This window comes from Chinchilla lanigera, unplaced genomic scaffold (genome assembly GCF_000276665.1).
Source record: "Chinchilla lanigera isolate Chin_1 unplaced genomic scaffold, ChiLan1.0 scaffold00051, whole genome shotgun sequence".
Taxonomy (NCBI): domain Eukaryota; kingdom Metazoa; phylum Chordata; class Mammalia; order Rodentia; family Chinchillidae; genus Chinchilla; species Chinchilla lanigera.
This window is the reverse complement of record NW_004955452.1, coordinates 4,967,130-4,979,887: the sequence shown is the minus strand read 5'-3', so window position 1 is coordinate 4,979,887 and position 12,758 is coordinate 4,967,130. Positions and strand designations below refer to the sequence as shown.

The following is a 12,758-nucleotide window of genomic DNA, read 5'->3' as shown; positions in this document are numbered from 1 at the left end:
TTCTCCCACTTTTCCTACAATTCTTTTGAAGAATAGACAAGGCTGGGCGTGGTGGCACATTGCCTGTAATCCCAGCACTCTGTAGGCTGAGGCAGGAGGATCAGATCATTGGAGTTCCAGACCCACCTGGGCTACAAAGTGAGCTCAAGGTCAGCCTGAACTGCATAGCGAGAGCCTGTCTCAAAAAGACCCCCTAAAAAAGCATTCTTTAACCCAAAGCAAAAACCAGGATCTTGGGCAACCCATTCAGGTCCCCTTCTCTCTCTCAGACAGAAGCTTTCTTTCCCCCAATAAATATATTCTGCTCTTAACCTCCATTGTTCTTAAAATTCATTCCTCAATTTTAGAGAACACGAATTCACCCCAGATATCTAGCAGGTTGGGAGTTTCTTTCCTCTCTATTAGCTGGGATGGTCTGGAAGAGTTTTGTGGGAGGGAGTATATCTAGCACATTTAATGAAGAATAAAGGATCTAGTAAAAATGGAATCAGCATATGAAGGCTGCAAGTAAAGGAACAGAGAAGAATGTACAGTGATCAAGTATTAATAAAAAGAAAGCTGATGCAGCCACATTAATAGCTATTAAGTAAAATGAACTAGCAAAATTATGATAAAGAAATGATTTATCAAGCTCTCAAAACCTTGAGCCTCTATGCATCAAACCACAAGAAGTGATCTGAATATACTGTGAGTCCTTAAATTAAAAAATATATTAGAATAAAATACATATTGCAGAGCCGGGTGTGGTCGTGCATGCCTGTAATCCCAGCACTTGGGAGGCTGAGGCAAGAGGATCATTGAGAGTTCAAGACCAGCCTGTGCTACAAAGGCCAGCCTGAAATGCATATCCAACCCTGTCTCAAAAAGACCAAAAAAAAAAAAAATTGTGAACAAAACAAAACCAGGACCTTGCTCTATGTTCACATAGCATTTTGTGCTATAAAAACATTTAGTCACATGCCAAGTGTGGTGGCACACACCTGTAATCCCAGCACTCAGGAGGCTGAGGCAAAAGCACCGCTCCAAACTGGAGGCAGCCTGGACTCAACCATACAGTGAGTTTAAGGCCAGCTTAAATTACAGAGCAAGACACTGCCTCAAAAAAAAAAAAAAAAAATTAGCCACAATTAGAATTAGACAATTCATTATCCGTTAGACAATATCTTTACCTGTTTAGATATAAAGTCCACATGAACAAAAGAACTGCCTGTATAGTCCCCAATTAATCCCAAAGCACCTGGCACACTACAATAGAACTTAAGTTCTTTTTTCCTCAACAACTATTTACTGAATAAATGACCAATAGTGTAGAAGACTGTTTAGGGCTGTAGGGTTTTTAGCAGCATACACACTTACAATGATGATGCACAGGTGACTGGGGTTTCTAAATAAAGCGCCAAGTACAGTAACAAAGATCCCAAACACAGCTTCTGCCTGAAGGATTACCATGCACCTGCTCCCAGTCTGTTCTGACTGTTCTTCACTAGGAACAAACAAACCTAATCAGCCTTGCTTGGGGTGCCAGACTGTCATTCCATTTGGCACACCTGCAACTAGCTCTCAGTACAGCAATAGTTCTGACTGTAGCAAGCCAGGCATTAAAAAGATCTGCAAAACTATAAAACCAGAACTCTCTTCTCATGGGTTTATTATTGTTTTTAATGAACTAATAAATTTTTTAAATCTTTCTTGGGCTGGCCAGGGATGTAGCTCAGCAGTGCAAAGCCTGCGTGGCAAACTCAAGGTCATGAGCTCGATTCTTGGTACAAAAAACAAACAAAAAAAAACCAGATGTTCAAGTCAGGCATGGTGGCACACACCTGTAATCCCAGCACTCAGGAGGCTGAGGCAGGAGGATCATTGTGAGTTTGAGGCCAGGCTATGCTACAAAGGGAGTTCAAGATTAGGGTGAATGTATTGTGAGACCCTGTCTCAGAAAGACTGAAAAAAAAAAAATCTTTCTCGGGCTGGGGATATAGCTCAGTGGTACAAGCACCTGCCTGGCAAGGTCCTAAGTTTGATTCCTCATACCAAAAAAAAAAAATCCTTCTCAGTTTCAACTTTTTTTTTTTTTTGTCTTTTTGAGACAAGTCCTCACTATGCAGTTCAGGGTTGGCCTCGAGCTCACTTTGTAGCCCAGGCTGGTCTCAAACTCGCAACAATCCTCCTGCCTCAGCCTCCTGAGTGCTGGGATTACAGGTGTGCACCACCATACCCGGCCAGCTTCAACTTTAATATAGTAAACACACTGCTAAGGCAGGTAAAACCCATATAAACCAAAGCTCCCTGCAGTTTCCAATTTTAAGATTGTGAAGAAGTCTTGAAACCAAAACACAAAACAAAAATACTGAGAAACACTGGACTATGGAAAGCTTCATGTGAAGGACAAGATATAATAAACTAGAACAACCACTGCATCCTCCAAGTACTACATCCTTACATAAAATCCAGCGAAGGAGAGCTGGCTGAAAAGACCAAAGCTGTTGCGTATTTCCTTTTTCTATTCTACGCCTCCTACAGATTGCAAAGGAAGTCTTTATAGAGTCAATCACATGCAGACCCACACACATACACATACACACCCCTCTGTACACATTAACTCTCACATTACACATACATAGCCACTGCACAAACAAATTTAACGATGTGAAATATACGTAATTTTTTAAAAAAAATCTATCTAGAATCAAAATTGCTATAAAAACCTTTAAGAATTTCACATACAGTATTTTTCTAAGGGACTATAGAGTACAGAGATATTGGGATAGTGTTATAATATAACCTGATCCAAGAGCAGAGTTTGGAATTTTTAAATTTCTGCTTCAAAAACACTTTTAACAATATGAAGTCTATGGAGTTTGGGATGGGAGAACATAAAAGAGTAAAATAGGAGAGAGTAAACATTGTACAGGTCCTAACAAAACTGTGTTGATATTATATAAACATTAAAAATTTACTTCATGATGAATCAAGTATTACTATCACTGACAGTGATAAACTGCTTAGTCACATCTTATATTTATACCAAATTTGTGCCAGGCATAGTGGCACATGCCTGTAATCCCAGCACTTGGGAGGCGGAGGCAGGAAGATCGTTGCAAGTTTGAGACCAGCCTGGGCTAACAAAATGAGCTCAAGGCCAGCCTGAACTGCATAGCAAAACCCTGTCTCAAAAAGACCAAAAAACAAAAACAAAAACAAAACCCAACTATACCAAATTTGTAATTTTTCTCAACACTTTCACGTTTTTTTGGGGTTGTTTTTTTTTTTTGGTTTTTTTGGTTTTTCTCCGGTACCGGGAACGGAACTCACGACCTTGCGCTTGCCAGGCAGGCGCTTTGCCGCTGAGCTAACTCCCCAGCCCCTTCAACACTTTCATGTTAATTATCTAATTTTATTCCCACAGCCATGATGTAGGTAAGACAGTTAATTGACCACAGAAAACACTGTTCATTCTACACAGAACCTGTATTGCTGCTGAAATGAATATGGTAAATCCCTATGTAAAGAAGTGAACATGTAACACAGAAGCCTATTTTCACTAAAAAACAAGTACACGCAGGGCCAGGAACATAGCTCAATGGAATCACGCCTGCCTGGCAAGCATGAGGTCCTGAGTTCAATTCCGGGTACAAAAACAACAAAAGAATACAAACAAACAAACAAAAAACAAAACAAAACAAAAACCCCAAACACACACACACAACTTACATAAAAAAAGAAAACTAAAGTTATAAACTATAATATACAACAATCATCCCAGGGCAAATGTACTAAGTGCTTTTACATCGTTCTCACACTCGTGTGTTGCTTAAAAAATTTTTTTAAAGAAACGTGTGTGTCGTCCCCCCCCCATACTGGGAATTGAACTCACGACCTTGCGCTTGCCAGGCAGGCATTGTGCCACTGAGCTAAATCCCCAGCCCCTCATGTTACTTCTTTTTAACTTTTCATTTTGAGATAATTTTAAATTTATAGAAAAGTTGCAAAAATACTACAAAGAATTCCCTGATCCTTTTCACCTGGATTTCACAAATAAAACATTTTGTTAAATTTCTACTAACATTCTCTTCGTATATATAAACACGTATCTTTCTTATACCATTTGAAAAAATGGTGTAGGGACCGGGGATGTAGCTAAGCAGCACAGCACCTGCCTGGCAAGCATGAGGCCCTCAGTTTGATTTCTGGCACCAAAAGGCAAAAGAAAATAAGTTGTAGACATAATGCCCCTTCCTCCCTAAATTTCTCCAAATATAATATTAATAATATATTATCTGACATATAGACCTTAGTGAAATTTCAGTAATTACCTTACTAGTATCCTTTTTTGTGACTAACCCTGGTCTAAGGATCACACTTTGCATTAAATAATCACGTGTTTTGATTTTTAAAAATTTAACAGAGGAAAGAGTCCCATTTTTAGAAGAAAAAAGGTTAGTGGTTATAGGCAATACACTCCTGATACCTACTGCTTCACCTGGAAAATGATGATTTTGACACTTGTCCTACATGTAATGGGAGAGAATAATATAAATTATTGCATGAAAGGATAAAGTGACACAATATAATGAAGCAAAAGGAAGATGGACTTTAGACTTATGCAGATATAGGTCTCTACCAAGTAACTAAAATTCCGGCAACTTCAGTCTCTTCAACTGAAAAACTGAAGCAATACCTTTACAAAACTAAATAAAATTGTTTACATAAAATACAATAGCAATACTAGTGAGAGCTAACAACTTTCTGAGCAATTAGCGTTCAGTCGTCAATACCCTAGGTATTTTATATGACTTATCTCAATTACAGTAACTCCCCTCATTCTGTAAGGGATACTTTCCAAGATCCCCAGTGAAGCCTACAACCCTGGATAGTACCTAGTTCTATGTATGCTTTCTTTTTCTACACATACACACCTATGATAATAAAGGTTAATTCACAAGTTAGACACGGTAAGAGATTAACAGCCATAACTAATAAAATAGAACAACTATAAAATAGCTATTTTATGAATTATTTCTGGAATTTTTCCACTAAATATTTTCCAGCTGTGGTTATTCATGGGTAACTGAAACTGCAGAGAGCAAAATCATGAAAAAGTGGGGACCATTGTATCTTTGTAACTACCCTATAATATAGATGTTACTATCCTCATTTTACAGATGAGAAAACTGAGGGCTAAAACAGGTCCAGTGACTAGCTCAAGATCATGCAACTAATGTCAGAGCCATTAATAAAATCCATGTCCATGTGACTTCAAAGCTCACTGGCATATTGCCCACAACTGACTTTCTTACCGTGTTACTCATCAAGTATTTTCTTTATATCTTTCCTATATATACTACATATTCAAGTCATTACCAAGTTTTTAAATAAATGGGAATAAATCCTCAATATCTTAACTCATAAATTTCCAGTTTATAAACATACTATGAAACTGCAGAAAAAAATTGAAATCAAACATTTCTCTCTTTTTTTTTGGTCTTTTCTGAGACAAGGTTTCACTATGCACTTCAGTCTGGCCTTGAACTCACTTTGTAGCCAAGGCTGGTCTTGAACTCATAGTGATCCTTCTGCCTCAACCTCCCAAGTGCTAGGATTACAGGTGTGAGCCACCACACCCAGGTAAAATCAAATATTCTATGCAGGAATAACTATGGCACAGAAAGGACAGCTGGGCATGGTGGCACATATCTGTAATCCCAGCATTCGGGACGCTGAAGCAGGACGATTGCCATGAGTTCAGAATGGGATACAAAGTGAGCTCAAGGCCAGCCTGAACTGCATAGGGAGACCTTGTCTCAAAAAAAAAAAAAAAAAAGATAGAACAACTCAAGTCTGAATTCCAACAATATTCACCCTTTTGGAATGATCAATATAATAGAGAAAACATATAATCTAAAAATAAAAGGAATTCAATTTAACATAAAGTTAGAATCACAATGAACTATGAGGAATACCTACCTAAACTTTAAAAAAGATGAGAAAATACTGCATTATATCTAAAAAAGACTCAAGCCTCAGTGTTTCTCTCATCTGAAACAGGAACTCTTTTTTGACCATTAACAGCATGTACTCTCTCTGGTATTCAAGCATCCTTGCTACAAGATAGCCTTAGTACTGAGCCTCTTACTTGGTTTTCAAAAGTGTTTGTTTTTTTTTTTTCTTGGTAGTGGGAATTGAACTCAAGATCTTATGCTTGCCAGGCAGGTGCTATGCTGCTGAGCTATATTCCTGGCCCCTTTAAAGTGCCTTGAAGATGAACAAAGCAATAATATGAAAACTGACCAACATAATTTCCAGCCACATCTGTGTGCTGTGCAGGAAATGGGTAACAAACAGCACAAATGTGACATGCTACAGATGGATATATCGAAAGGGACTAGTACCATTTTAATCCACTAAATGCAAAGCCTCTAAAAAAGAAAACGCAGCAGAGGGGATAGTGAAGGATAAATTACTTCTGATGTCACAATCCCATGACTCAAAGTAAGCACATCGTTCTAACTGGTAGGGGAGAAAACTATAGAGGAATGAAAGCCATTACTATGAAAGGGCTTTAAAGGCTAAGGGTGATATGTACTTTGGAAGCCTGATGAGTTGAGATTTGTTATCAGTAAAAAGTCAGATTAAAGACAGAAAACCTTAGAAATATTCTCTAACAATTGATTAAATTTTGTTTAAGTTTCTCTTGCCAGGACACAGGTGCCAAAGTTGAGAAAGCACAAGGAAATGGTACTCCTTAAGTACCTGAAAGAAATCCACAAGGAAGAAAAGTCTAGCAAAAGATGTTTCCACTGTTGGTATGTACCATTTCACTTATGCAGCTTTTGGGGCAGTCAACTTTTTCTTCCGGTCCAACTTCTTGAAAAGGTCCAAGTAAAATAATTACATCCAAATCTAATATGCCTAGAGAATAAGGTAATCAATGTATCTGAAGAACACACTAATTTTATGAAGAGTAACTCAATTACAGTATTTCACTTAACTTGTGAAATTTCTATCTAACCCTTCAGACACCAAAGATAGTAGTAGTCTAGAAAATGACCAAACAAAACATACATAAACCCCAAAAGGGTTAATTAACATTAGTGAAGAGGGCTGGAGTAAGTGCTTGCCTGGCAAGCCTGAGGTCATGAGTTCGATTCCCAGAACCAAAAACAAACAAAGACTGCATCCAACATCAGTGGGGAGAGCTGGGAAAAATGGTGAAAGAAAAAGCTGGCAGAAATACAGGTGCTTGCCAGGTGTGGTGGCACACACTTGTAATTCCAGCACTGGGAAGGCTGAGGCAGGAGGAGCCTTACTTTGAGACCAGCCTGGGCTACAAAGGCAGCTCAAGGCCAGCCTGAACTGCATAGCAAGACCCTGTCTCAAAAAGACAAAAAAAAAAGAAATACAGGTGCTTACAAAACATGGATTGGTCCATGATATACAGGCATATAACTAGTAAGAAAGTGAAAAGAGTACATAAGCCTACCATTAAAAAATCTGTAAGTCTACCAAGGTTCAAGAAACACCATGAGGAATCAATGTGAACACAAAACGAGTATTACTAATAAAACAGGAAGCTTTTAAGCAAGTAATCTGAAATGGAACACCCCTTTCTTTCCTCTCTCCACAACCCAGCAGCAGCAACTTAAAGGGATTTTCAAAACACCTAATAAAACTAACTTGCCAAGATTGCTCAGACAAGAAGAATCATAGTGAAAGTTGGATGAAAATATTTTTTAAAGGGACTATACTACTGGCAAAAATTAAGTGCCAACATTCCAGTATGACACACTGTTTAAATGTATTTTGTGGAAACCACAAAACATATGGGTTTATTTAGCTAAACATTTTAATTTCTTCATTACATTCATCCCCTTCCCTAACACTCCCCTGAAACAACACAGAACCTCTATCTTTTATATGAGGTCCAGCACTGTTGAAGTTAGAGCCTACCAAGATTACCAAAATGGTTTTAGGCTATGATACCTCACACTGGTATCTGAGGTTTCAGTTGCAGAACAAATACAAGCAAAGTAGCCAGCCTCCAGGGATCCTAATAAGCATAGCCCCAAGAAATCTAAAACCAACTTAGACAACATCATTAAGAAAGCAAGAAAAGCAGTCAAGTAAAATTTCTGGAGACCAGATTATTTAGGTCTGAAAAAGGAAACTGGGAAGCTAAAGATGATGCCCAATTCAATAATTTTAAAAGTCACTTCCAAGGAGTCCGAAGGACCAGAGAACTCTTAAAAATGGGGAAAGGTATCACATACACTAGGGCGGTCCTGAGTTCTTACCCCTAGTTTTAAGACATTAAGCTGTAAAAATATGACTGACAGGTACAGCACTATACTATCTCAAAGGTTTCAGGCCACACTACAAGGAGAATCTATCACAGGAACACAGAAAGTAGTCATACATTCACAATGAAGTTTTAAAGTTTTATTATACTTACTTCTATACAAGTAACAATTTTAGTTTTACAGATCTGGAATATATACTTTTAGTATAGATGTTTCTGCCTCTATCTTCCACTCACCACATGTGTACCTCATCCTTCCTATTATAAAGTAAGTAATTCTCAGGAGAAAGGGAGTATAGCAGCGCAAGTGGTGGGGAGAACTACACAGAATCCCTTTTAAGGCTTTCAAACCCTACACAGCAGCCAGCCTGCCCCACCTCACCTGGAGAATGACTTTCTTTTTTTTTTTTTTTCTTTTTTTGGTCTTTTTGAGACAGGGTCTCTCTATGCAGTTCAGGCTGGCCTTGAGCTCACTTTGTAGCCAGGTTGGCCTCGAACTCACAACCATCCTCCTGCCTCAGCCTCCCAAGTGCTGGGATTACAGGTGTGTGCCACCACGTCTGGCGTAAGAATGACCTCTTGTAGGGGCTGGGAATTTAGCTCAGCAGCAAAGCGCCTGCCTGGCAAGCGCAAGGTTGTGAGTTCAGTTCCTGGTACTGGAGAAAAACCAAAAAACCAAAAAAAAAAAAAAAAAAAAAAGAATGACCTCTTATAATGAGAAGTTACCGGGGTGAGCAGCTGGTGCATGTGTGTGAACGCTCAAGAAGATTCAGAAGTAGTACAGTTAGAGAGAGTTTTCATTATTAATAACCTATTTTCATGATTTTGAAAGTATTTTCATGTCTACCTTAGTTGAGTTAGAACACATTCCTTCATTTGGTGGCAACTGTCTACTTCATAAAGTAACAGGGCAAAATGTAGCTATTAATGCATCAGGTAAATCGTTAAAACAGTAAGCTAAAAGTTGTTCCAACAAAAATATTTTTATTTGAATAGAATTAAAAGTTCTTTGGAATCTCTAAGCCACTGTACAACTTTAAAAGGATAGTATTATAGCCTTCTACCTCTTCTTTTTTTTTTTTTTTTTTGGTACCAGGAATAGACCTCATGGCTTCCGATTTGCCAGGCAAGCGCTTATACCACTGGGCTATATATCCCTGGCTATTATGGCCTTTTACACTGTAAAACTCCTTGAAGACAAGAAACCCTGTCTTATCCTGTAGCCTCCACAACTCCCTCAATAATGTATTTAATGAATGGAATTAGCTTATAGCCATTTATTTATCAATATGTTCACTCAATATTTATTAAACACTGATCGTCTATTCTGTGTCAGGCTCTGTGTTGGCTCAGATTTTTATTGAATTTTAGATCTCAGTTAAAAAGAAAAATTCAGCCAGGTGTGGTGGCACACGCCTGTAATCCCAGCACTAGGGAGGCTGAGGCAGGAGAATCTTGTGAGTTTGAGGCCAGCCTGGGCTACAAAATGAGCTCAAGGCCAGCCTGAATTGCATAGTGAGACCTTATTTCAAAAATACAAAAAAAGGGCTGGGGATTTAGCTCAGCGGCACAGCGCCTGCCTGGCAAGCGCAAGGTCTTGAGTTTGATTCCTGGTACCAGAAGAAAAACAAAAACAACAACAACAAAAGAAGAAAAACTCACCATTCCTGTTTCCTTCCTCTTATTCTTATTAACTTGAATTAGAAATAATATTGCTATACCAAGTTTGAATTTTTTCAAATGATGGGCATGTATATATATCTATCTATATAGATATATACAGATAGATAGATATATATTACAATTAATTTTCCTTGTATCTTGACCCTGAAACAGAATTTCAACACAGCCATGGTTGTGGCAATAAATGATCTTTGACAAGCAGCCTATGATTAAAAGCATCTCAACAAAAGGATTTTTCAAGCAAGATCAAGAAGCAACTGGCTCATTTTGACTACTCAACTTTTATTTTTATTTGCACCAAATCTTCTTTGTTTTGTTTTGTTTTTTTGTATCAGGAATCGAACTCATGACCTCGTACTTGCCAGGCAGGCACTGTGTCACTGAGCTAAATCCCCAGCCTATTTGTGCCCAATCTTAACAGTCTTTCATGCCTTCTTAAAAGAATAAACCACACACATTAAATGTAATAGCAACACAGTAAATAGTATTTGCATAGCACACTAGAATTTATAGTCTCACAAACTGGACATTTTTTTTTTTTTTTTTTGTAGTCCTCAAAACTCAGTTAACAGATGGGAGAACTGGGACTAAAAGCAAAGGATGCCCTGCCTATCCAAAGACGCACAGCTGGGATTCTGAGTCTGAACCTGGGTCTCCGGAAGCCTGCAGTCCAGTGCTCATGCTCTCTCCATCACCGCTGCTTCCTTCCTGCCAATGTGAAGGCTCAGAAAGTTGTACAGACTATGACCATGAAAATAATAAGCCTATGAAAGGTAAGACTGTGAAGTGAGAGAGCGGTTACCAAAATCGACAACACAATTCAGGGAAAAATAAAAAAGCTCTCTCTCTAATGAGACTAAAATTGGCTAGATGCTGAGAAACAAAATCGGCAATAGATGGTGTGAAAAACAATTTAGCAGAGACTAAATATGATGATCAACAGACATTTGATATTCATAAATCCTCAAATGTCCTAATTTATAACTAGCTCATTCACTGTTTGCCTAATAAATGGAAATTTTCCAAATCTCTCTTTAGTAACAGAATTGGAAAAAATATATGATCTTGTTCTTTACTCCATAGTATAAACTAAGAAACAGATAAACTGACTTGAAATACTCATTGAACTACGATGGTCCAACCAGCAAAGACAGGTAGAAATACGTTTAGGTTCTTTTATTAGCATCTAACTTTAACAATTCGGAGAGACAGCCAACAGATCTGAGAACTGAAGCATCTTTTTTTTTTTTTTTTTAAATTTTACAATTGAAACTCCAAATAACTTACACAGGGTATTTATTATTAATCTTCTGGGTAAGAGAATTCAACTTCCAAGAGCTGGCAGTAAAATGGATCTTCATTCAACAATGAATTCACTTCATATTAATTCACACTGATTGTTTACTATGCTGCAGGTAGTAAAGTGGATATATTTAAATACAAACAAGTCGAAATACAGCAGAAAACATGTAAACAATATGGTGCTCTCAATTTTGCTATAAATGAAGGTAAATCATCTTATGTTACTGTAAATAGCAGCCATTCAAATGCCAAAGTTGTCCTAAGTCTACCAACCCAGTTTAATATACATTTTTTTTCTAATTCTATTCCAATTACTATTTGTATTCCTAATGTGAAGTTGCTCGAATCTTTTTCAACAGCCAACGAAAAAAGCCTTCCTTTACTCAATTTAAGAGTATGTGTAACTTGAAAAGACCTTTTCCCTACCCATTAAATCGGTACGAAAAACTGGTTTTGCTTTTACGATTTAGTTAAAATGGTTAGACTTGATCGACTCAGCATGCATTCGGTCTGTTTTACTCACTGCTGCTTCCTGACTGGCTAGAATTGTGCTGGGCACATATTATTTATATTTATTGAAAGAATGAATGAATGACTCCTATGATCTATGGCTCATTACATAAGGGATGATCCAAGAACTTTTTCTTTTAACTGACTTAATGCTTCTACACTTGAAGAAAACCCCTGGTCTGTGGAAAGGGATCATTCCACATGTGTGAACATAGCATGTGCAAGGTGCGCAGTTCGGTTAGGACAAGCTGGTCATCAGCTGCTTCCCATGTTTCTCTAAATCCCACAGCTAGCAGAGCTGAACTGTGAAGCATCAGGACGACTCAAGCCTTCCATACACATGGTGAGAATTATCCTCGGTAAATTAATTTCTTCTCTACTAAAACTGTCTCTTTATCAAGGCAAGTACCATTTAAAATTGACATTCCAAGAACCAGAAAACAACCGTATACAAATTGGGGAAGCTGGGATAGTCACTTAGCTGGCCCATGAACCTGTTGTCCTCCTCCCCCTCCAGCAGCACTAAATTCAGTTTCTATTTAAAGGGACATCGCTTCCCTTCAGGAGAAAAAAAAGAAAACGAAACACTCCAAAAACCCGAGTTTGGAGGGGAAATTCCTTTCCTAAAGTACGAAGCAAACTATCCATTTGGAATTGCCAAGATAATGTGTGCGGAGAAACTGAACGGGCCCGTCTGGAGATGAGCCACGGGGCGTGATTTGGGGGCACGGGCTCCTCCGCCCTCGATGCCAAGTTCGCGATCCCGGACGGGAAGCAGAAGGTGGAGCAGGGGGCAGCGCGGCCCCGACCCGTCTCCAGGGAGCGCCCGGGGGCCACTGTCAGCTCCCAACTTTGCCAGCCTCGCCCTCCGCCTCGCACAGGGCTCGCCAGCCTCGGGCTCAGGGCCGCACGCCGGCGGGTCTGACGGGGCCGGCGGCCGGGGGTCGCGGCCGGAAGGAAGGGGCCC

At 38.9% G+C, this 12,758-nt stretch overlaps 1 protein-coding gene across 1 annotated transcript in view; it reads right to left on the bottom strand.

The window, feature by feature from the left end:
• Tmem57 (transmembrane protein 57) overlaps positions 1-12,758 on the bottom strand; it is a gene marked incomplete in the record, with an annotated part of 64,512 nt that overhangs the window by 50,981 nt on the left and 773 nt on the right. The window contains 1 exon segment of the mRNA XM_005394823.2: positions 11,267-11,388. Coding sequence (XP_005394880.1) covers positions 11,267-11,340 — 74 coding nt within the window.